General features: G+C 37.3%; 1 protein-coding gene across 12 annotated transcripts in view; it reads left to right on the forward strand.

The window, feature by feature from the left end:
• LOC125237050 (MAP/microtubule affinity-regulating kinase 3-like) overlaps nt 1–27,448 on the forward strand; it is a 296,828-nt gene that overhangs the window by 165,661 nt on the left and 103,719 nt on the right. For 9 of the 12 annotated variants that reach the window (XM_048143983.1, XM_048143982.1, XM_048143987.1 and 6 more), the window contains exon 2: nt 18,983–19,889. The exons of 2 other annotated variants lie outside the window; for them this stretch is intronic. In XM_048143983.1, coding sequence (XP_047999940.1) covers nt 19,080–19,889 — 810 coding nt within the window. In that variant the 5' untranslated portion in view covers nt 18,983–19,079. Of the gene's footprint in view, nt 1–18,098; nt 18,182–18,982; nt 19,890–27,448 lie in introns of all 12 variants that reach the window. One more of the 12 variants, XM_048143984.1, reaches the window with a different exon arrangement.

Consider the following 27,448-nt stretch of genomic DNA (forward strand, 5'->3'; position numbering starts at 1 on the left):
GGAAGTTCGAAACGAGTGGCGATAAATTAAAACACGACCGAAGGGAGTGTTTTAAATCGACACGAGTTACGAATTTCCTTTTCGCACGTGTATCGTACGACGTTTTTCAGTACAGATGAGCCTCCGAAGTTTCGACCTGGCATATAATGAACCACTTCTCGCACTAGTGCGTAAAAAAAACACCATCTGTACTGAAAAATATCTATCGACACAAAGGTATGTCTTATATGTATTTTTTTTTATATGGCAACAAGAAGTTCTGGTTTAGGATAATATTATTATTTAAGAGTTACAATAAATGCAGGAATCGCAGGAATTACAATGAACGCCCCTTAAAGAGTAGTCTAATTATATTTTTTTTGTATGGGTACCTTTCCTTGTTAGTATAAAAGCCGGAGTTATTAAAAATAAAATAAAAATAAGAATGAAGATTCTTACAGAAAGAAAAAGTAAACAATCAAATAATAGAAAATAAAAGAAACAAAAATAAAACTGCAAAAGCACGCCTCAGCCGAGGTTCGAACTCACACCGCTGGCGCGGCGTCCAGACGTCGAAACCGCTAGGCTACGAGCCCGTTTTAATAACTAGTTAATTTTGTGATCCTATTCACCAAAGTCAAGTGCTAGTACATATATCGTAAGGTCATCGCACTAGTGTTTCATATTTTTAGTTCACACTTAAATTTTAATATTTTACGCAGAGAATCTCGTATCACCGTGCACATAATCAAAGGCTGTCAATACAAGTTACAAAAGTTGTAATTTCCTTACTTTTTAGGCACATTACTCCTTTGGTCAACTTATGTTAATTTGAATATTTTGAATTTTTATTATAAGAAAATATAAAGAATGAAATGTGAGACTAGTAATCAATCGTTATTTCTCTAGTCCGACCTCTCTACGTATTGAATTTGCTTCTAAAAATCAAATAGCTTGATCGCGCGCCCATCGCCATCGCATCGCGTCGCATCGCCGTCGCGGGCCGTCGCGGGCCGTCGCTTACGCAAGACACTCCCATATGAACACAGCGGTTTGATCGCATCGCGTCGCATCGCGTCGCTTAACATTCGCATGTTCATCGCTAGTTCGTCGCGTCGCATCGCCGTCGCGTTCCGTCGCCCACCTAAGACAAGTCCATAGAGATAGAAGGTTTGATTTCGTCGCATCGCATCGCATCGCGTCGCCGTCGCGGGTTCGTCGCTCACGCAAGACGCGGCGTTACTCGAACACGGAACCGGGTATTTTTTTAAACTGACTGTTAACTACTGATCGCACTTGAGATATGTTATGTTTAGTTTTTATATGATGGTTAATCTTGTCATGCACGTAACAGTGTGATCAATCCCGCGAAGTTAAAAAGTGACGGTAACCTGAAGTTTATAAAAAAGTAAATAGCGTAGCTCGTAGAATAGTAAAAGGTATATGTTGCAGTCTAATAATATGACACAATACTGACTAAATAAATCATCCTTATTGCCTGCATGTCTGCATGATGCAAGAACATTTTCGTCATTCTTAATAACGTGATAATTCTTGGCACCATTATGATGTTTTGAAAAACAAAAACCGGATAATTCAGTCATATGATTCAAAGCAAGAAAACCCCAGTTCCTTACCGCAGGAAAATGAATCATTATCCGGTAAATACATTTACTTTGATGTAGATAAAGTGCTGCATTTAAAACCGTATTCCGAAGATGTTTACCATACAGTTCTGCAATTTATTTTTCCTTTCCACTTCACCTGGGTAAATAATATTGATGTAAACAGCGACTGCTGTTTTTAGTGTTTTTATAGCAGCGTTTCTGCTTTATTGTTCAAAGAAAATTAAATGGTCGGTCTCCATCCTTATATACTTGGTAGATATTCCACGAATCCGCACGAAGCGCTTTGCTTCTTCTTTTCTTATGCGCACTGCCAAGGAGTGGAATTCCTTGCTGGCGGCTATATTTCCGAGCTCATATAACCCGGCAACCTTCAAATCAAGAGTGAACAGGCATCTTCTGGGTAAGCTCACTCCTTCATCGTAGGCCACGTCTTTGTCTAGTCTGTGGCCAAGAGTAAGCCCATTTATAATAAATAAATAAATAATAAATGAAATATAAAAGTATTGATACGTTGTCCAAATTAATATTACCAAAGAGGATCGAATATTATAGAGAGTTACTGTCAAAGTAAAATGTGTAATCACAGTGCATAGACTGCCATCTCTCGACACAGGGCTAAAACTTTTGAACCTCAGTTTTGACATTTTGGTCCATATTGTTAGCTTGATATGTGTTAAAATGTTAAATTTTAATATTAGCGCCATCTAGTCGAGCGTTCCTTAAAGGTGTAACGCCATCTAGGCCACCGTACCTTTTTCTTTATGGCTTTGAGGTACGTTTTTTCCTTAGACTTTATCCGTCTATACGGAGTTACATATGTCTTTGATATTACTCACAAAAGTAAACGACCGTCCTTTATTTTATACTATTGTATGAAATGATTCATATTTACTTGGAACAATTCTTGATAAACTCAAACAAAAACCATTGCCAAAATTCGAACCTAGAACGTCCTCCTTCGTATGCAGTCATTACCGTATATTTAGCCTAAGAGCCCTTCATATGTACATATGTATTAGGTATATTACAAATGATAGTGAGTAATACCAATCCCGCTGACCATGCCTGTACCATCTTTTACACTTAACTAACATATTTGAAACCTTATTGAAAAATATTAAAGTCTACAAAAAGTCAGCTGTTAGTACAATAGCTACGGCAAACAAGTGCGCATTCACAGCCTTATCTGATAGCGATAAGAGATAGCGAGGCTATCGATGCACTTACCCAGAATATTGTTCATTGCGAGCTTGGCTTACAACAGATCATTCGGATAACTTGAGGAAAATTCATTCATACTCTTACCTGGGTACGTAGTCGAATGGCACAACCGCTCACGAAACGAAACGTTCGTAGATCCATCTCTATCACTCGTGTTAGTCGTGCGTATTGGCGCGACAAAGCCAGACTACCTTTCGCGGCGTTTCGTTTTGCGTCGCAGAAATGCCATTCGGCTTCGGCACCGGTTCGATTGTATGTGTTACCCAAGTATTTTCAATATCGTCGCGGATAAAACATCTCACAATCATGACAATAATAAAGTCAGATAAGGGTGACCCAACTAACAAAAATTAGTCTTATAGTGGCTTATAATGCCAAAAATAGTACTCTTATAATAACCTTGTAAACCCTTTACAAGAGGGCATTTGGGCACATCTTATAAGGCCAAAAACCTTATATCCCCCTTGTAGTTGCTATATTATTAGCTTTCTTATCTTGTACGTGCTTTATTATGGCATGCAATAAGAAAGTTAACCTTATAATGGCAAGAAAAGTGCTTTTAAAAGGCTAATGTACTAATAAGAATCATATTTAAAGCTTTAATAAAGGCAATTATACTTGTAAGAATCATATTCAAAGCTTTAATAAGGGCAATAGCTCTTGTACACGTTTTGTGATCATCAGATATAAGGGAGTAAAACTCATAACGGCGAAACAGGATGCTGTTTTAAAAGTTTATTGTGTTTTTCGTAGTAAATATGTGTACATCATCATCAAGTCATCCATTTTGCAAGTTAGTAAACGGTAAGTTAACTTTTACATATTACAATTATTTGCTTATTTATTATGAAAACTGTGTGGGAATCCAATTTCATGGTGAAATGTGATATAAAATGTGTTGTATTATTAATGCGCCCTTGTATTTCAACGGTTTTGTACTAAAAATGCGGTTAATTAATTTTGACATGTCTTGAGCAAGGCTGTTATAAGAGTAAAAGCAGTAAGCACATCATTTACAAATACTCTATAAGAGTAAAAACTTTATAATAGCCACCGGTGTTACTTATGATTCGCCATTTTATATATATTTAGGGTTCCTTCTCACAATTAGTGAAATCCCGAACCTTACCATCTAGTTAAATATTTGTAACGGATACCAGTTAAAAATTCATAACGTTATCGTTAGAGAGCAGATTTCAGGTAGCGATTTAAATATTAATATGAATATGACTCGCATACAATATTTATTATTTTTTCTACACACGAAAAAATGTATGGGAACATAAAAGTAAAACCCTTTTTGGATGCTTTTGTGAATATTGGGCAAAAATTATAATGATAATAAATAAAAATAAAAAAAAATATTTATTTATACTTATTTCTTTAATATTTCTTCTGCGCATTGCACAGTAAAAACTTCTATTATGGCCCAAAGAATATAAAAATGAAAATAATTCGCTTCTTATATATATTTAAATTGAAAGTCCATTATTTAGAATAAAATACTTTTTTTTAATGTAGTTTGTTGAAAAAATAACATTAATTTAATCTAATTATTCAGTGAAGTTTGTGGTGTGCGATGTAGGTAATAATAATAGATTATAAACCACATGCCATGTATTTAAAAAATTGTACTAGTCATATCCATATTAATATTTAAATCGCTACCTGAAATCCGCTGTCTAGTTATCATGTACTTGGCGCAAACCTTTGAAATTGCATTTTTGTTCGAAAGACCGTTCTTTTTAAACCGGTATTTTGGGGAACGCTTTGATAAAGGTTTGGTTCGATTAACCGGCATAGAACAAAATAAAACCGTGTAGTCCGCAGCATGTCAGGTAATACTGATATTTTCAATATTTCATTAGGAAGTTATACCTAGAATTTTCAATTTAAAACAAACTTGTGCTTCGGAATATTTAATCTTCTGGTGCCTTATTTTATTACTTCCTATTGATGATGATTCCTGTAAATGCTGAGTCAAATACTCTATTTGATATTTATTATTATGGTTATTGTTACAGAATCTGAGGATGAGATACATAGTCAGCCGTTTTTAGTGACGTGAAGATGACAACTCTTCTCCTCCTCTTAGTAAGTAAGTGCTATTGAAAACCACAGACGATTTCAGTACCGCCATCACAATGGACTTTGTGTCGCTAACTATAAACAGCCTAGCCTAAGACTTCAAATAAATATATTTTTTTTTATTACAGATGAACTACAAAACGGCACATATTCTGATGGAGAAAATCAGTCACAATCATTACTTACACCCAAAAATAAGCCCGGAGTGGTGGATCAAAAAACATGCAAAATGGAAGAGGACGCAGGAAATAGTTTACGTTGTAAGAAAATCACACCAAGCAACGATGGCGCTGACAATTCAAAACAAGAAAACGAAAATCAATATATCTTTTGTGAATTTGATGAAGACCTCGACAAAAGAAACTACTTATTATTTTGGAAATTTACTGATAGGTTAATTACAATTTCTATTAATATTTTGAAGTATGTAGACTCATTGAAACAGCAACATCGTGAGCAATAGAACTGAAAATATTAATCTTATAAAGTTACTTGTATCGGTTTGGTTTCGTTGCACATAAATAAATATCTTAAAAACAGTGAGTTTGTCTTTATTTGTCCTCAATTTTAATCTGTCTTAGTCCCAAAAGGACTACATATAAAATCGGTTTCTTCTTAAAATAGCCGAACATTGTATTCACTTATTCAGATCGTCTAACATTCACAATGATAATCCGCAATAAAAGATTTTTTTTTATTTCAGACCAAAGTCCATAAAGTAAGGAATACACTTTTGGAACTTATTCTAATAAAGTTAATCTTAAAAATTAATATTAGTAGGTACTGATGGATAAAAAAACTGAGTGCCTTGGTAATAGTCTCTTATACGCTCAGTTATGTATAATTGGCCACCTCCGAGTGCATGCTAGTCTGGTATAACCGGTGGACACTCTATTTAATAATGTAAACATTGTAAAACATGGAAACAATGGACCAGTTACATTTGCCCTCCAGTCGAGATCTGCCCCGCGGCCCCGCTGTATATACCTTAACAATTTTCACCGCAGAGCTACAGACACCTTAAATAAGAACAAAAAATATAATTATTAAGCTAAATCCAAACTCAATTCATCATTTAACGATATACCTGTATTACTGTCACTGCTGCTTGCCTGCATATTCTTATAATTATTCCATAATGGCATCCTCTACGGAACCACAAATCGATAAGTTGGGATCAGATTGTTCACATTCGCTGGATTTTCAAAATGACGAATCAAGTTTTATAAAAACTTTTAATACGACACTTTCAAGCATAATGCCTTTATAATTATTGTATAAGAGAAAATGTATTGCTTTAATTCTTTTAAACACTTTATAAAATGCTATAATTTGTTTGCTGGATAGACGTTTTATAATATGCTCCTATGAGGCATAAAGCATCATAGTTATCTATAAGGTGAATGTCAAATCCAACCATAAATGCCATGATACGAACATGAACGAAATTAAACTGTAGTGAGTTAGACTTACAAAAAACTGGACAGAATTAGAACCAAATCGTGAGTGGAAAAATAGATAGAAGGAAAATCTAAAGCGTTTGTCCGCGGGACACCATAGGCTCTTTGTAAATAAATCCACGACACAATTGACTAGAAAATCACTCACGAGACATGACGTTAAACAGTGATTGTCATTCCGAGAGCGTCATAAGGATCAGATTATCATAATTCATAACAGAACATTGATCGTTTCGGTTTGGATACGTCCCAAAACGGTAACCGGGACAAAGTGCGGAAGACAAATATTTGTACCCTCGCGACCGTTTCCCTTGATAGCTCAAAGCCTCTACTATGAGTAGACGTTTTTAGAAATGTTATGAATCGAAAACACGTTAATGATGAGATGACGTGCGATTGAGCTGTATGGAAGAAGCAAGATATGCTGTGCCGAGCTCAATGGATTGGGATAAGAGCAAGCCAATGGTGATGAGTTTTAGATGTTTTTAGAATAGAATGATGACAGAAAGAAGAAAATGTAGGCAATGTTTTGTTCTAGACACAGGAAAAATATGAGTCTAAGTCCATGTGATGGCGCGGTTTATTTTCTCAATACAGTGTTATTTTACGTTACGTTTACGCTATCGAGTAACGTAAAACGTTGAAAACTCATAGTAGTACTCAAAGACTCTGGTAAATATGCGCTGGGTACTTCAAATGTCTCTGGGCCGGTTAGAGGTTGTTAACTTCTACTGAGCCTAGCTGTGTCATTTACATATCGCATTGGCCAGTATTCTCATTTTGATGAATTATGGGCTATGGCAGTATTTATAAATGCTTGTCAAGTCTGATAGTCTTGATAGTCGTTTCTGCTTTTATGTCATATTGCCTGATAAGCCGTGGCGTGATTTTGATATTTGTGTTTGTTAGAAAGGGGCAAAACAGTTGAAATGACATTTTTTTCTGAGATGTATTACGTTTCAGTTCAGTTCCTCTTTACTAACAATTAATGGTACTATCAGCTGCAAAAGTGCATGGAGAAATTATTAATGAATTCATTGATTAATTCGCCATGCACTTTTGGAGCTGATAGTACATTATTTTCAACCATTATAAAGGCAAAATAACAAAACAATTCTTCATTGACTTCCCGTGATCAATAAGTACTTCGTATCTACCTGCACTTTACCAAGTGGAAATGTTGAAAACTATTGTTCCTATTGTTATATGACCCCTCTAATCCTTTCCCTGGGTCCACTAACTTGCCAGTTCTTGTGATTTCGCTATAGAGATAGGATATAACCTCTACAAAGACAATGGGCGGGTTTCTCAAGTTTATAGGGAATATTTTAAACTGATAACTTTACTTATTGCTACTTTTGGTAAGTTACTATTTTCTTTTCATTCATAATGAGAATTTTGTGCCTAATTTACGGGCCTAATTTCACTTCAGGATCTACCACCAAAATCGCGAAGTCTAAAATCGTTTACTCGTCTATCGCTTTTGTAGATTTGAGTAATAAAAGTTTTTTGTTGCACACATGTCATTCAGTATGGAAAACTGGAGAAAATTTCGCATATATGCGGTCGGGATAACGACTTTCGGTGTCGGCGGTAGGTAGAGCTTCTGACCTTACTTTCTGACACATTGTTTCACATATTTGAAACAGAAATAGAATTGTTTCCTTTCGGGTTCCTGGTTAACCGCCAACCGCGACCGCGCCATATCTACCCCGTGAAAACTTTATTGTATTCTTCGTACGAAATTTCACCATTGTTCGTCTTTATCTCCTTGCGCAACTAGAAATGTTCGCGCTGTGATGAGAATGTCTTTGAATTGAAAACATTATGCAAATATCAGTTCAAAATTTAAATTATAACTTCAGATCTACAAGGAGCACTGTAAAATCCACTGCATTTAAGTTTTGAACTCAAGTAGCACTTCATCCAAATATTTCATAAAATTTTATGACCCCATAAAGCACTATAGTAGTAATTTTAAAGCGTATAGGTATTGAATAAGTCGTTGCTATACATTTGATATAAAAATCACACGTTTTTAACGATGTCACTGATGCTTAAATCTCCAAGATATCTACTATAATGGTCCATTTGTGAGACACGATTATAAGATTATACTAAGCCTTTATGGCTCTTGACAGAGATATGATAACTATTCCAGTTTGATAACTGCGCCATTTTCGACTAGGGGTCGCCTTAAAGACTTTATAAATGTAAACGCGTATGACTGTTTGTATACCTAAGGTTACAAATATTGCTCGGGAATATAGGTTCAGTAAAAAATTTAAAAAATTCTTCTTTTCTCTCATAAGTCGTCGTAACAGTTTCTGCTAAAACAGTTAAAGCACCCACTGGCTACACAATCTATGCCTTCACTAGAACCGCCCACTAGCAAAATTTAGAGCCCCCGCGTGGGCGACATGGCACAGTTTGAACGCAACCTGTTCTGATCCAGTAACGTTGGCAATGCAGCCTGCACTCGCCGCAACAATCGTGCGTGCACAATGTAATTGGTTGTCATTAGCATGTGTTCGCTAGATTATTGGTGTAAACATGACGAGACTGATATGGTTATTAGGTTTACGACTTGTTTTACATGTTATTGCATATTCAAAGAGGAAATTCCTTGCATTTTAATACGGAACCGAGTTACATTGGTCAGTTGTCAGGAGCTAAATGTATAACTATGCGAAGTCATCGAAGTTCTAGAGCTACTGAGGCATGATCAATACAATTTAGAAGCATAATTTTCTATGCTTCAGAATTAATCGACATTTCGACATCCAACGCTATCGAGACGTTCCAAATTTCGGCACAATTAATCTGATAGTTGTACCGTTACCGTGTACCGTTGCGTTGACCGAGACAGACGGACCGACGCGCTGTGCGAAAATACACGTGGTAACCCAGTTACAGCTCTTGATGGTAACGCAGCACATGAAATTGGAACGAAGATGAACTGGAAACCATATGAAAAAAATATAATGTAGCATACAATAGTCACTATTACACGTGCAGATTATGGTCAAGATTACGATTAAATGCAAAATAGTAACGCACTCTAAACACTACAGGAGAAAGAGAAACGAATATAACGGAGACTTTGATTAAGTAGCGAATCTTTTATAGTATGTAGTTTAGTTGTACGAGTACAAATGTACACTCTCTTTGCTTAAACTATGTTCAATTGTTTAATCAGCCCAGCCTTATTGACACAACTTGGGTTTGGTTCGGTTCTAACTATGTCTTATCGGTCATCGTTCCCATTTCTATGCCTTGCAATTTTACACTTTTCAACTTTAGCGAAAAAGAAATATCTTAAATAATATATACTTTTTATAAGTATTGTTAGTAAATAAAGATATGTAGTGATTCATGTTGTGTAATCTTAAACACATAACCATCGGGTAGAACATCTTTATTATACCCGTGTGTCATGACATCCAACATAGATGTTTACAGATGTGCTGATATAAGATCATATTGATTTATTACATACACGCAAAACCTGTTTACACAATTACCTGCACCGACAACGTTAGTTGACAGATCTAGATCAGAACCAGTTTGGTCTAAGCTTTCTTTCCCCCGGACAAAATACTAGATTTATCCATTTGTGACTTTTTATTTCATTAGTAAACTTGTTGCGGCGCAGTTGAAAGTAATCTGAACACTTTCAATTAGAAATTAAGAGAAACGAAAGTTTCCAATGACATTTACGTGGAATCGAAAAAGTTGTAATTGCACTTTTTACATTCGCGTCTGTCGATGCAGAGGCGTCGGTTTTGGGCAGTAAATTCAGTGAACTCAGAATCTATCCAATTTAAGTGCCTGAATTATTATAAAAATGACATGACACCCCTTAGATCTAAAATCGTTTTGATATTTCAAAGGTTTTAGAATATAAATAAAGGCAATCATTGAGTTTGAGCTTGGTGCAGGTGCACCCCAAGGAGAACTTTTGGGTCCCTTGTTATTCTGTTTTTAAATTTTTGCGAACATTATCAACTCGTTAAAATAATCCTCTGCTTGACATTCATGATACGCTTATATACCTCATTATTTACGACATGCCTCAATAAACTAGATAGGCATTAAGACATAATCTAGATAATAAGCCGGTCGTAAAGCAATAGAGTTAAGTGAACATCAACCGGCTGTTAGGATACCCATAATAAAGTCTTCCACGGGTGTTACACATGCTAGTGATGATTCATCGGCTAAAGATTTCGTTACGTCTAACCATTTTAATTGCTAACACACGACACTGACTTTGAAATTAACTCTTGTTATGAGGGCGTCAGTACCTATTTCGTTTTTTGATGGACATATTAAGCAGGAGTGGACTATGGGGAATTTAGAATTGAAATAGAAAACATGACAACACAAATCGGCATTTTATTCGTTGGCACTAATTTGATGATTTACATATAATAAAATGTAAAAAGAATTATGTGACCTCGTCTCAGCATGTTCTTGGAGACTTCAAATGCTGATCTGAATTGACAGACTTGTGTTTGAATGACAGAACATCTTTTTCCTGTGTCTCTGAAACGCCCTTCGTCAGTTTGTCACTCACGAATTCTTTTTTATATGCACTCAGTCTGTCCACTTCTATGGTTATCTACTTTAAATGTACCGCATTTAAATAAGAATTTATTGTTCCCAATAAGAACCTTTTCAAGGAAATTGTTTCCACGGGTATTGATTATGGATACCGTAAAGCCATTAGAAAGAAATGATTAATCATTCTCAGCCAGACGTAAGATTACGAATAAATTAGAATGACGGATATTACCCTAAGAACATCCGATGCTTGAATAATTACTTCCACCTCTCCCTTTTTACTGCGAGAAAAATCATGAAAATTTAATTCGGATGCCTTTTAAATTGAACCAAAAAACTGGGAAGACTTTTAATTATTAAATGGTAGTTAAATTAATTTCCGGTGGAATGTTTTTGACATTACGGAAAGTTGGTAATGTTGCATGTCCGTTTCAGTAAAATTTTTGTAAATTGCACGCTTATTTATTATGTGACTAAATCAAAATGATTATTACCTAAAACTGTGTAACAAATTGGTAATTTCACAACCAACTATTGAAAACATTAAAACTATTTCAGAATTTCATGAACACGCAAAGTTTAGATTAGCTTAGAAAATATAATATAAAGTCCCATAGAACACAATATTTTGATGCGCCCAAACTAAACAATGTGAAACTTTCACCTCGTCCCACATCGCTTACGTCATAATGACTGGTTCTGGTTCCATTCAATCTGTTTCTTTCTTTTCTCCAAAACCTGACTGTTTATTAACAAAAACTGGTTATAGTGCTATACTTTATAGGTTTTGCTTTTTAAAAGCGAGAAAGTTCATCAGTCTATATGTGGATTAAAATAATACATTAGTTAAAGCCATTTATAAATTGTCATGACTTTACAAAACTGATTCGTCTAAGGTTAAAAAGAGAGTTTTTTTACGGCTTAAACATATTCAGATTCCATAGTTCGTAGTAATCGTAGTGTTTTCTAAAGAACAATAAATCCAGCTTTAGAAAAGGTTCAGAATATATAAACTGTTTTCTTTACATTATCCACTAGGGATTGCAGTACCGGTACTGTTTTAAAGAACCGGGATTTTCGGTACCGAAGCATTATAGAACCGGGATTTCCCGGGATTTTCGGTACTTTCGGGACTGGTCAATTTTTTTCGCTTTTTCAAATAAAACAACATATTTTTGGCATTTTACATCTTTTATTATTATATTACCATAACTGAACCGCACCGCCTTCGATCGGCGTATTATTTTATATGTCTTTTTTCATTATAATGAATCGGGAGTCGGGAGAACAAGCAAAAAATCGTGAAGAATTCCGCTTAAACCCGAATATTTTACGCAGACCCTTATTTAATCTATAAATGCCTACACCTTTTAATTGCACTCGTTGTGAAAAGCCCTCGAAAGCCTTTTATATGATTAGCGAAGGGTGCTTTGTGCTGTATCATGAACAAAATCGTTAATCGAACCCTTGTTTGCTCTTATATCAGTGGAATAAGGTGGATTGTAAACGTATTTATAATGTTTACAGAACGCTGCACTTTCACACTTTCAATCAACGAACGATTTATCAATTATGCTGAGTACAATGTACATGCTCGTTTGGAATCAATATCTGGGGATGACATGTTATTTTTGGTGTTTAGTTAAAGCCGAATAAGTAATCGCTCAATACGATGTCAAAATCAAATCAACGGTCTTTAGTAACTTTAGACGGATTTCGTAAAAGAGTTTTTGAACATGATCTGATCCGGTTTATATTAATCTGCTAAGTTTTTTTATGCGAAACTGCGTGAAATATAAGGCTTTACAATCAGATGTTAATATTTAATTTATTCACCAATTCATATGCGTGAAAAATATTGATCCAGAAGTAATCTTCAAAAGTCACAAAACTTCGCCAAAGAATGTCTTTAAGCGGTTGCTGTCTCAGATATGTGGTTCATTAACCTGTTAAACCTCATTTTCATAGCCTGATAAAAACCTTTCACAGTTTAACTTTCTAGGTCAACGAAAGGCTATTAAAACTGTACACAATTGAAAGTAACAAAGTTATTATGCGTAATTTTGTCCGTCGGGGCAATTAGGTACCGGGTCAGTTCAGGTATTCCAACACCTAATTCGACTTGACCATTATAAAACGTTATTTCATCCAGTAACATTCTGAAGTCTCTCTTGGGTTATGTTACTCTGGTTCGCCAATCGTCTACTAAACTCCCCAACCATTTTAAAGCAGTCTACAGATCACTAGAATTGTTAAGTTTTTCTAGGTCTAATTTAAGCTGGTTGTATGAGTCAGGTTTGGTGGTCGGAATAGCAGAACTCGTTGACAATGCGGGCTAAACACTCGTAATGAGAGGATGCTGGCTGTGTGCTTCCTGTGCTCTCATTCACGAAGCTTTCCGACCACGGACAATATAAACTGGGCCCATGTTTCACATTGTGGGGAAATGAGTGTAATTGTCACTTGACATTGTACAAATATTTGCCGTTAGCTGGCACACCCAGGATACTAGTAGATGAAACATCGTGCCAAAAGTCAGGGACATAATTTTCCCAAATACACTCTTGTGCATACAAAGAAAATGTACCTTATAAACTTATAGCACTTTTCCGAATAGGAAATATAAATCTCTCCTGCTCACGTTCAAAACTTATCACTACAATTAAACTTGAATATATGCCTCTTTTTGTTAAGCTATTAATTTGCCACCGACGTGGTATAAAAAAAAGATCAGCTGACGATTTGTGGCAAATGTTACTTGTCGATCTGCTAAAATTGGGGTTAAATTTGAAAGTCAAGCCTGAATTAAACTAGGGATGAGATCACGGTCGAGTACAAATTGTTTTTGAACAAGGAGAGCTCTGCAGCGCTATTTCGGCGTAGTTGTGTTGTTAATTAATTGGGTTGCTCTTCATTTCGCTATACAGCCAATTGCTAAGTAAGAGTCATGTAATTCCACTTCACAGCTGATAGCCAAATGAGGCCAAAGTATACCTTTAAAATGTCCAGTTATCTTGTCAATGCTTTAAACGTGCCATGCAAAGTTAGATACGATCTTTTGTTTAGTCACGCTTGTAATAACCACAACGGGTAATACAAGTTTATTGCATACATACTGTCTACAAATGATGGATGCGTTAGCAATTCTGCAAAGATCTTATCAAAAGCTCAACACGTTCCTACTTCAACCGGTTTCAACAATTGAATAACTTCTTTAAAAACGTGCGATTTTTTTTTCGTATCTAATCGATGTCGTTGTAGAAGTGAGATGGTGATAGTTGTGCGATTGGTGTGAAAGAGACGGATGCGGCTCTCGGTTCGATGATCGTGAGTCACGCTCGGCGGCGCGGGCGCAGGCTCCAATGGTGGTCCGATTAATGAACGACCCGCGGGTCAGAATCGGGGCTACCGTGGACATCGAAATTCTAATACCATATCTGTAGACATATCTAGTATTGTGCTTGTACCCACTACAATTTCACAATCATACAGGTATGATCGGGCAGGTAGTGAAGCAGGCTAGACTAGAGCCTATCGAACAGTGCCATATGCATATATTGCATAATCAATTATGATTAGACCGCAGTTTGGCTTATGATCTTTGTAGTGATGTGTTGGACTTAACAAAACAGCTGTTGCCAGGCTGATAACTGGTGTCTTTTTTCTCACCCATCCCTTTTAAATTACCCCTGATAATTCTCTGACATTGGCTGTTGAAATTTCTGATCACCCTAATCTAGTTTATAACATTCGAACAAACGAACGGACTGACTTGCACCGCAGACTACGGAAGCATCGACCGCGCACCGGTCGCGTAACGTCCGTGATGGATTGCTGCCTTCGTTCCGACACTGCGAAACACCAACATTTGGACTGCAATACTTGTTTCATCTAAATCACAATGGGGTGATGACTCACGGTTCATGGTCATTGATAATTTGCTACAGGAGCGTTTGTCGACTTTTGATACGTGAAATGACTAAAATGATGTGCCATGTAACTCTCTTATTAAATTTCAAATAGCTAATGAAATTTCTAATGTATGATGGCTTGCTGCCGATAACACAGATAACTTGCGAAATACCGACATTTGGACCAAAATTGCTGCTCCCCGTAAATGTCGGTGTTCGATCTAAATGACAATGATGTGATATGTGACTCATGGTCAATGATAGTCTGTTATACTAGTATGAGCGTTTTTTGACATTTGACACTGAAACGTTTGATATTACAAAAAAATATCTGCAGTTCAAGTTTTCACATTATGTTCGTGGTCATTAAAATTTCGAACATCAATTTGAAACGATATTCTGATACAGCAGTGGCTATATTTTTTTTTGGCAAATTATGCCACCCACGTTTGATATGAAGAAAGTAACTAGAATTATGCGCACTGCGACTTTTCTTATTAGGTACTTATATTTCGAAAATATATTTGAATTTTTCTTTATGACATCGCACTTGTTAGACAGTCACTACTCTAAGGTGTTGCAAAGTTAAATTAGCAAAACTTCTGCTATATACATTTTCAGTGGAACTAGTAACCAATGAAAGTTATTTTTCTGCTTTCTTTGTGACCTTCAATAAAATACCAGCGCCCGTTTTCGTCTTTTTCTCAAAAGGAGACGGGAACAGGTTTACCAAGGCTCCGTCGGCAAAAAGCAAGATGGCCGCTCGAAATGCTCCTTTAAACGCTTGATAATTTGCGTAGGCTTCATATTACAACATTAATCTCTGGTTATGCTTTAAAAGGAATTGGTCGTTGTATAACTAATAGTCGCTCGTGTAATACACGTTATTCATGCCTCAATAGCGTTTGTAAAAAGTTAATCTGCTCTATTAATTTGATGGAGATTGAAGCGCTTCTTTGCGATAGGTAGTTTATATGACTCAGTGAAGCTCGAGTCTATCTGTTCGTCTTTATAAGGCGTGATTTTCGATAGGAACATGTGTTCGATGTCTTAAATCCTGAGACGGATACATGCGTCAACGCGCGTTGCTCTTTTTGGAGGTGAATAAAATCGTACTCTCTAGCGTACAAATAGTATATTCTTGTTTAAACTAAAAGCAATAGCTAAGTTTCGCTAAATTTCAGGTACAGGCTAGTGATAATGGTATTTGTCTGCAAAAAACTCCAAATAAAACTTGAATAATGGAGGGATACAATCAATCATGACAGTTTTCTTCACCCCTTATAATTTTTTATTTTTGAATTGGCGTTTATCGGTAAAATCGCCGTCAATAGAAATTGTGAACAATATAAACAAACTAGTCAATGTAATATCCGTATTCTAGCACCCTCTCGTTGTTTTAGGATCATCATGTGATGCACATTGACTTAATAACAGTGTTTAGCCAGTATTTGACGAGTTTAATAAAGGAAATTAAACACAGTTCGAAATTTTGACTACAGGTTTGTTTACATTGTTCGGAACTTCTATTGACGGCGACTTTACGTCTACTGATTCTGTTTAGTAAGGTACTTATGTATAATCATTAGTCAGCTTGGCTATTGACTTGTCAGAATTCTGTACTAGATATATACCTTGGTATAAATCATTATATTCATTATACCGTATCAACATCAGCTGCCATTATAATTTAGGGAAACCAGATACGACGGCTAAATGCCTAAATGCCTGATAAATTCATGTTCGACGCCTAGACAACCAGATTGCAAGCAGATACCTCCGCCATAGCGGAAACCTGCGGTTCCCCGTATTGTTGCATCCTGCGTTCAATTAACATCCCTAACGTCTGTCTTACACGTGTGATATTGCAATTTGGGCATTCTGCGGTAGTATAGGGTTTGCGTTACAGTTATTTCAACCTGTAACGTGAGACGTGTATAGGCTTATGGTAGTTCTAGTTTTTCAACTAACTGATTGGATACTTGTCTCTCCTTTTAATCGTATAGTTTCGTTGTAAGTGTCCTCCTCCCTGGATAAAAAAAAATGTCTTTGGTAGTACGACATTCTCAAATAAGTACCTCTCTAATAATTACAACTAAAATCTTATTAATAACTTCACGTTATTGTCGATGTTACAATGTAAACCAATCGATCACAAATACATTTATCGGAACATTGTATAATATTTTCCATTTAAAAAGAATCATCATTTCTGTAACGAATTGAGTATGAGAAATTAGATTATCCATTTAAGAACTTGGATATTATTACCTAGTCCCTACGAATGTTTACTTCAGTCCAATATCTACTGGAGCGGATTGCGCGGTATAAATAGATTGTGATTAAAGTGAACTTCCTATTAATATCCTCCGTTTAAAATAGAAGTTGCACGGGCTATTTTAGTCGTTGCAAGCGTTTCTGCGGAATCGAACGTATGCAAAACGGTTTCGCAGAAATCATTGAATCATTTCGATGAACGTGATTCGGTAATAACAGATAAAAATATGTAAAATAATGATGATGTATTTTAAGGTTATGCAGGTCATTGCTTGTTGACAAAAAACGATAATTGTTTTGCCTTCAACGCTGAGATAAATTGTCTTTGTTTATTATTTCTATAATAAATAATCATACAGTACTCTGGTTGTGAGTTACACATGCTGTAGCAATGTAAAAACGAAGGTTACATGAACAATTTTAAAACAGTCCATGTAAAAACTTGAAAAGCCAAAGTAACCTTCCGCTTTAACGACTTGATATACTTAAATAATGTGTCTGCCGAGTGCAATTTTAAACGTATTATAGTTTAATGTTATCCCATTTGTTGGTACGACACGAATCTGTGCGGCTCACGCTCGAGATGAGTCACGCACGTTTCACCTACCATCTGTTGCAACCTCGCCTGCACAAGGCGATACTATTTACTCTTTCAACACACCTTTTTATTTATACTATACTGATTTTAATTATCCATTATTAAGTACCTCGCCCGACGATAAAATTATCTGTAGATAAGTTATCTTATCATGGAAACTTTTTATTCATGGACATATTGTGTCGCTGAAATTGTTTTGTGTATCGCTTATTGTGTCATGTTTATTCAAGTGTAATGGTGTCGGTCTGTGCGTCCCTTTCAGATGCAGGTGTGTCAGCGGCGACAGCTTTATGTGCTACTTTTGGTTTTGGGATGGTGAACGGTTCTGAATCGTTCAAATAACACAGTCGTTTTATCTCTTTCTTTGCAGATGGGCTGGTAGCTGCTATCTCGCTCCTGCTGCCGGTGCAGACGTGCTCCGAGTTTCGATGAAATGATTCTAATTCTTTTTTGGTTGTCTTTCCATGAAGTTAAATTATTACGATTCTAACATAACGTGCTTCGAATATCATGCCAATCTGTAGCTAGATTATCTCTCGATCAGAATCAGTCACTAATTAGCTACTGATTATGAAGGTTGCGGCTGAAAGGCGGAAGTACGCCGAGAAATACCTCGTCATACCAATCCTGCGGTTTCCAAACGAAATAGACACGTTTACATTTTTTTACGTCTCAAATTACGATCAGTTTACAATTACCCTTTGGTTTAGCTCTGTCTCTGGTTAGAATAAGGTTTCGTTTATAGTCCGATTCGTCTTGTGCTGTGGCTTTAATTTGGTCGGCGGCACTTGTTTTCCCGAAGTCTATTCTTATCGGATTACGAATCGTTACGCCCGTCATGATTTCACTTTTTGTGAGGCATTCGTCCGATTTCTTTTTATTGGACTTTATTACGCATGGCCAGTGTCATTCGGGTTGATTTTATCTCGGAAACTATCCCTATATCAATACCGAGTTTAGTCCGTGGTGCAATCGATTTTATCGTCGCCGCCGCGGCTAATAGGCTAGTGCGTCAATCACTGAATTTTAGATGCGAAGTGACTCTGACGTCAAACTAGGAATAGGCGAAAACGATCGATGCAGGGCGGTATCACACTCTTCGCTACTCATATTTGACGATCGGTTTATTGATAATCGTAGGATATGGGTAGATATCTGTCACGTTTGTAGGTGTAACTAGACGTGTTATCACCGCACTGATAACTCAGTGTAGTTGTAACATGGCCTTCTGTCTCACGTCAAACCACTTTTCAGATTACGCACGAAAATGTATAGCCAAAAGTGATCGAAAACTGTGATACTACATAAATGTGAACTTCTTAAATTACTAGTGAAATGATCTCAAACTAAAATGGAGCGTAAACTAACACGCGAGGACTTTATGCGGAAGAGTTTTCGCGCTCCCCGGACGTCGCCGGCGCCCGAGAACCACGAGCCGGCCGTCAACGGAGCCCCGCCTCCCTCTCCGGTGTCTCTGTCCATGCTGGAGCGAACCGCCCAGCCCCCGCGGACACAGTATGAGATAACCTCATCAGGCATCGCTCCGAAACGCCTAGAGTTCAACAGAGCTCACCCCATACACCTCAAATCATTCCAAGCTCCCGAACCCCCCGATGAAACTAACACTCCGCCTTCCGATGATGTGCTGCGCACTCTGGAACGGCAGATCGGCGAAATGGAACGAGGTTTAGAAAGAGCTCAGAATGGAACGGTAGCCGTTGATGAGAGAGTGCGCTACGCTGAACACGAAAACCTCCTTAGAACTGGCGTTTCCTCGGTCGGAGGTGGAGGTTATCTCGCTGCCGATTCCGACACAGAACACGACGTCGTACCGTTTAATAGAAATGAAACTACTCGAAGCAGTACTGGAGCTACGGCTCCAACGGTACGACCAGCTCCAAGACTGGCTAGAACTCATTCCGATACACAGCAGCACCAAGTAGCTGCTACCGCCCGTCTCATGCGTAAACTCGCTGACGGCGGCGCGAAAGAAGAAAAAACCAGAGTCATCTCCCGGAAAGCGATCCAAGCGCGCATGGAAAAGGTCAAGAACTCAGTAGTCGGGACCAAGCACGAGCATAGAGTCCTAGCCGAGCACAGAGCGGAACCGCCATCTCCGAGGACCCCGACCTCGCCCGTGTCGCCGCGCTCGTCCATACAGGTAATTACTGTGTTGTCTCGTGAACGTCTCATTATGCAACCGTTGTAACAAATCCCTCAAACATGTTTTCGTATTATGACTTAACCGTGTAACGTAAGCCATTGTCAAGTTCGTATTTCAGTAGTGTCAACGACCCTCAAGGACGGGACTGGCCGGGTGTTAAATATGTCGGGAATGTCTGGTCTTGTAAATTGTTACTAAGTATTTAGTAGAGACCCGGCAACGTTACTATCTTGATAGTTTGTTGTGTATTTATAGTTTACACTTGATAGGGATTAATTTCTGTTATCTGAACATTCGCGTGGATAAAATTAGCGAGAAGTTGTGAATTACAAAGTTGTTCATAACTTATAACTTAACGTTAATATAGCCTTATTAGTTGATACTTATTAAGTAGGTACAGTCAACCAATTGGAACCCTAGGCCACTGTAGAACTATGTCATAGTGACGTTATAAATCAGATTGTAAGAAATCTCTTACTGCTTGTCATTTTGACATGGTTGTAGAGTGGCCTAGGGTTCCAATTGGTTAACTGTACTTGGTACGTACGTATACAATTATGTGCTCTGTTGGCTGCTAAAAGTTTCGATAAATAATTTATCGTTGTTGAAAAATTAACACTGTTACGCAAAATATGCCTGATTATGTACAGTTGAGTTATAAATTATAAAATAACGCGTGTTCAATGTACAGGTCATCCGGTATTTTTTTATTAAAACAGACTGGGCGTGCTGGTTCAGCTTTTAATAGCAGCCTCTGACAAAACACACAGATACCTATTACCTACTAGCACTCCAGTTTGTTTGCCGCGGGGCACCGTGAATTTTTCGGGGTTTAAAACCTTTGTCCGCCGCTGGACTGTAAACAAATCTCTATGCAAATATTCATGACAGCCAGGTCGGTAGCAGCTACAAGATGAATAAAACAACTAGTAACTAACTCTTCCTCAGTAAATAACATTTGTCCCTTTCCATTATATCAATACGTCGGAAAGGGACAAACGATGTCAACGGCTTGTTAAATTTAGTGAACTTTTATGAATAAGGGGGTAATTAATGATACAAGCGATTTACTTTTAATCTTTCTTATAAAACATTTCCTAAAAATAAACTTACTTCTCAGATTTTGGGAATCGCTATATTCGGTAGAAGATAATTTCATTTAATAAAGAGTAATTAAAGTTAATCAACAAACATTTTTTTCGTATATAATGAGCCAATGTTATTTTCATGTTTTTGTTTATATATTTCTATCGGCATGTTTAAACCTACCGCTTCTTAACCGTTCGTGTTATACCCTATAAAATATTAGCGCTAACACCCCAGAGTATACGGTATTACTAAAAAAGTAAGTCAAGGTCGCACCCCTCGGTAATTAAGTAATTTAATTGATTAATCGCATTAGGTGAAATATGGCGAAGTAATTACAAGTTCAGGAGAAAAAGTTTCCTGCACTTTGTTCAAAAACTCTCTCAAAGGCCATAAATCTCCTGAGTGTTTTAATCCATTTTAATATTTTGGTTCAAGAATCTATTTATTAATTATTTACCTACTGGTCATGTCTTTACCTTTGGCTAGTCTGTGGTCAAGGGTAAGCCCATTTATATAAAAATAAATAAAAAAGAAAGAGATATAAAATTGCCACTGATAATATTATAGTAGTCTTAAATCACTCTTAAATAATGGGCGGATTTCTTTTTGTTGGTATTTGGCCAGATTTTAATAATGTTTGTTAAAATTCCTCACTATTTAGAAACAAAACAAAATGTTTGTAAACTTTCAAGTTTGACTTTGAGTTATTTACAAAAAAAAATCCCATTTTCCACTCACGGTGAAGTAGACTTCTATCGAAAATCTGTAGAAGACTAAAAACAAATAAAAAAAGGCCCCTAATGGTAGTAATATCTCTGTATGTTAATTGTTTTTACTCTTGTTACTGTTGTTCTTATATTAAAAATCTCCTTTTATATCCACAGGTAAGCCACAATGGATTATCCAAATAAACAGCCCAAGAAAGTTAGGTAAGTCTAGTGTAAGTACCGCCAACATCACAATCGCTTACGCTTCGTTAGCGTATCGTAGCTAGCTCTCCCTATCGCTCGACAGAGACAGCCTGCGTTCCGATCGCCACATAGCGTCAACAATTGTCACTACGACCAGGGGCGGCTCACTCCGCGATTCTATCGCCGCGCTACAAGTACATCCTGGCGGCTACTCAGGGGTGGCGCGCATTCTCACGGAATGCACGTTCACACTTTCTATTGGTACTTTACGTCGCGAGTTTTTTTAAGGTTCATATACGATGTCCGCGTGTCGAAATGGCTAAAAATACTTAGTTAAATAGACATCATGAATAAAATAAATACCATAGGTCATTCTTACACATATCTGCTACTGATTAAGTCCCACGGAAAAGTTCAATAAGGCTTGTAATGTTGGAAGTTGAACAAAAATATATAAATACAGTATATATACCTAGAAAGTACCCAAGACTTGAATATAATAGTATAACATTTTAATGTGAGTATTAATTCGTTTTAATCCATAGGTAACCCTACCGCCGGACGCCGCGCACGTGCGGCTCGTTTCTTTGTGAGAATTTTGTAGGTATTTAAAAAGGCGGCATTTCGTGAACATCAAAGCAGTGGGCCTTCTGTACTTGTACTATTATATATTCTGTGCTACGACTAGGCCGGCAGGATACCTAACCAATGTGGAACGAATGGATCAGTTCGACACCTCAGAACCAGCCTACTTGGGTATCTGGGTGTGAAAGGCCACTTAAGCGTCTCCGCTGCGGTGGCTGTGGGGTCGCGCTCCCGCAAGGGTTACCTAACCAATGTCACAGTTTATTAAGCTTTCGCTTTGTACCTATTGTCCCGGATCTGTAAGTTCACATTTTTGACACATTTGTTTTGAAGTATGTTGCGATGTGGCTAAGACGTATCGTTTGCCAAATCTAACGATTAATTTCGAATTGGTTGAATCGATTAGGCCCTATGTACAGTCACCGGCATAAATATGTCATGATTTCTGTACCTTGTCGCTTTGTGCCGGTGACTGTACAAGGAGGCTTTTAAACAAATATACGGTTTTTATAAACTTACTGAAATGTCATTTGCCACAGCACTATTTTAAAAATAAAAATGAATGATAAATGACATAATAAATAAATCCTGCGTGATAAATTATTAATATCGTAATATACTCACTATAACGAAGATCCACAAACATGTAACATGTTAACACATACGCTTACTTTAAACATAATCTAACGATTATGTTTAAAGTAAGCGAATTATTGTTTTTAAGTAATTCATTTTTTTAAATATTATTACAGGATTTTATTTAAAATTTCATGAGGTTGCGCGAGTTTACGTTTTGTGGACGCTGTCATGTGTCAAAAAGAGATTCTTACAGCTCTGGGACAATAGCTCTCCCTTCTCCCTCTTCTGTAGTTGCGCGACAGAGCCAGACTTTGGATCGCCACGTAGCAACGATTGACACATTGGCTAGGCCGGCTAAATGCGAATGTCAAGGTCCTTGCCGACGCCGCGTCGTCTGAATCACAATCAACTGTTTTTATTTTGCACACGTCCGTGTCGTTAGGGAAATCTCGCTATTTATAAGGATGGTCGTGTTGTAGATACATATAAATATCATTGATGAAGGTAGGAAGCGGTATACAATAAAACGCTTTTTTTAGGGCCTACGCATACGAGTTTTATTACATTGCGGTATTTGATGGCTGTGCAAACTTGTATGTAACCTCAACAGCCCGCAATGTAACAAAAATCGCATGCGAGTTCGCGCACGCCGTCTAAGGGCCCATTTAGATGGTACGAGAACTCGCATACGAGTTTTATTAATCATGGCTGTGCAAAATTGCCTCAACATCCCGCAATGTAACCAAAATCGCATACGAGTTCGCACGCCGTCTAAATCAGGCCTAAATCAGGCCTTATTCGACAGTTTTAGGGTTTGTTTACACGGAGCGAGCCCTCGCATGCGAGTGTTGCGTTGAGGTAGTTGATTTATGTGCTGAATTGTATGTAACCTCAATGCAGTGTAATTAAAATAACATGAGAGTTCTGGTATCGTGTAAATGGGCCTTTAAATGACCTAGTATTGTTATAGTTATTGGTCGGGCAGAATGAAACAAGGCAAATTAAGTCACTGTTAAGAGAGTCCGTCCGCCATAAGGTACCTTTCCTCGTGGAATGTCACTGTATTCAGTTTTAAGAGCCGTTACAACCATATAAACCGTTTTGGTTAAAATTACTAATGAGTGTTCAAGGGACTTACATGAATCGCTATTTGGGATTTATTAGGGATGTTTAATACGATTATGGAGGCCGTAACGCTCGCATCAGACATTAATCTAGCATGAGTTATTCAATGGTTTACCCTTTTAAATAAGGCAAATAAATGTTATTACAACCACTAAGATTTACGATATAGGCCGCCTTATTATAAGTTTCCAATTATTCTTACAATGAGAAAATAACTTTAAATATTTTTTCAGTACAGATGGTGTTTTTTTTACGCACTAGTGCGAGAAGTGGTTCATTATATGCCAGGTCGAAACTTCGGAGGCTCATCTGTACTGAAAAACGTCGTACGATACACGTGCGAAAAGGAAATTAGGAAAACTTCCTTTTTTACGCACTTGTATCGTAATGTACTATTATCATGCAGTAAAGTTAGACTGTAGACGTAGGGTGATCTTAAACATGTATAATCTACAATTATACATAGGTACTATACAAATATTAGAACATTTACCTTTTTTTTTTTACTAATTACATTATTATATTATGTCATACGTAAGCGCCGACCGTCATAAGGTACCTTTAGAAGTGGAACGTCATATTGATGCTACATTAAACTGTCGTGATAATACTGGTTCTCTTTTTAAGGCGAGACGGCTGTCAACCTTGACATTTCTGTGGTTATCACGACAGCTCATGATAAGATTAAACTAGGCGAATTTCTTTATTCTGTTCGGGTGGTATGATAATTATCAGGAGAAAATTTAAAGGATTTTTGACCTTTTATATCAAACCTAAGTATAGAACTTCTTTTATATTATACGCGATCACGCAAGCTTTCCGTGTAAGGCTTTTTTTATAGCAGTTTATAGGCGGCCACGTTTTTGGATCTTCTTTGCGATCAAAAGTAATGCAATGGTATATGATATAGGTCACAGTTATGCCATTTGCCTAGCGGTATGGCAGATAAAGAAAGATTATCCTGTAATTAAGCGCTATATTGGCTAAGTGTGAAGTTTACGGTAGAAGTTGTGCTAATTGTCACAAACATATTAAATTTGCTCCATATGAAATAACCTATAACAGCTCACAAAAAGTCGCAGCACTCAGCGAATATTACTCAAAATATAAAAAGTTACCCACGCGAGAGCTACGAGCTCTGAAAATTCAATTTGCCAGAATTGAAACACTGAAATAGTACCCAACGTATCTAAATTAACATTCATAGCGCCGGTGTACCTACTGTTTTCATCGTCCCATCTTGTTTCCATTTCTGTCTAATGAAACGCGACCCGGGGGAGAACGGGGTAGGTTCACCTTGACCTTGCCCCGTTTTCCCCTTGTCGGTGGGTTTAATCTTAATTTCAGTGACGTTAAGGTACGATGACGGAAATAGAATCAAATGTGCGTCAGAGTTAGTTACGTCACGAAACTCACGAATGCAATCGGATTGGCTAATTTAGGCGAAACAAGTCTATATTTAGTACATTTTTGCATAAACGGTTGATGCTTATTTTACTTTAGGTTTCTGACAAAAATTATTAGAAAAATTAAAATTTTGAAAAAACCCCCGACTGCGCGCATCGCGTCATAGTAGACCGATTTTCATAAAACATGGCTAAGAACACTCCCGATTAACTCTGCTTTCAGACAAAAAAAAAACTAAATCTAAATCGGTTCATTCGTTCGGGAGCTACGATGCCACAGACAGACACACAGACAGACAGACAGACACACACAGACAGACACGTCAAACTTATAACACCCCGTCGTTTTTGCGTCAGGGGTTAAAAATAAAAAGTGGCTAGATCGTAGTGCCGTCCATTGCTGATCAATATAATTAATGAAGGAAACGGAATGACACTACGAAGCTGCCACTTTTTGATTTCTTCTCTTGTTTGCCAGAGTGTAAGCGTGTAAGTCTTATCACAATTGAGTATTTGTAAAAGGTTGCATCATTTCCTTTTGTGTGTGTTAACACAGCTTTGACGTTTACAATCTCAACTTACGTAAAAACTCGGTTCGCGTTCCTAAATTCGCATTAGCAATTTATTCCCTTAAAAAGAGTCCTTTTTGCGCAAACTTTGAGCAATTTAAATGTGTAATTCGGGTCAACTGCTTAAATTTCCGAGCGGCGAGCGAAATAGGGCCATTTCGGACCCTTATGGAATGACAAGCTGGTCCGAAATAGCCTGACAGTATTGACTAGTTTGTGTTTTTGACACTTGTCATGTATTAATATGAATAAATCAGGATCTTTTATTTTGTTATACTGTTCGTTTAATTACAAGATTGTAATAGATAAATAATGAATATACCTCTAGTAACTATTTACCAACTTACACCTCAAACAATAATAACAAATACGGAAGGTCAAGGTTAAGTAAAGGATAAACAAGTTGTTATTGAGGTATATCCCACCGACCGACCGGTCTGGCCTAGCGCGTAGTGGCCCTGCCTGCTACGCCGCGGTCCTGGGTTCGAATCCCGGATCCCGGTAAGGGCATCTATTTGTGTGTGATGAGCACAGATATTTGTTCCTGAGTCATGGATGTTTTCTGTGTATATAAGTATTTGTATATTATATATTTCGTTGTCTGAGTACCTGCAACACAAGCCTTCTTGAGTTTACCGTGGGACTCAGTCAATCTGTGTAAGAGTGTCCTATAACATTTATTTATTGATTTATTTATTTATTTATCCCAAATATACGTTTGAAAAAGCTACTTATTCATAGTTTGGGGCTAAAATTATACAAATAGGAGTACTCGTGAAACTAGTGTACTCCGGATTTTTGCCTGATGCCAAATTAATCTACCAAAATAGCATCGTAGAAGATTGTGTTACATTGATACAGATTTGTTCGTCGCTTGTGTGTTTGGGAGACGCTATTATACATTCATAAAGTTAACCCGTTCTTACTTGTGAATCAACTCAAAAACATATTTCGTTATTCTCAGCTCGACTCTTTAAATGAATTGAAGTACTATCCACGTATTATTTGTCAGCCGGAAGAGTTTACGAGGCGATTGTCTCACCGTGACGAGTAGGTGTGGCTGGCCTGGCGGGATGCCAACTCTCGATGGCCGGCGAGCGTTGAGCCCTACCTCAACAGGAGTTACGATAACAGTAACGATATGACGTGGCAGGTACAGTCAACAACAGAAGTCGTTAAGCAGGCGAGGAGTTCAGGATCACCTTGACACGCCACGCTCTTAGTCTCTCAACAATAAAATCGCGTCATGATTTTGAACATCTCGTCCGCTTAGCGACATCTGCTGCAAAGAG

Source organism: Leguminivora glycinivorella, chromosome 20 (genome assembly GCF_023078275.1).
Source record: "Leguminivora glycinivorella isolate SPB_JAAS2020 chromosome 20, LegGlyc_1.1, whole genome shotgun sequence".
NCBI classification, from domain to species: domain Eukaryota; kingdom Metazoa; phylum Arthropoda; class Insecta; order Lepidoptera; family Tortricidae; genus Leguminivora; species Leguminivora glycinivorella.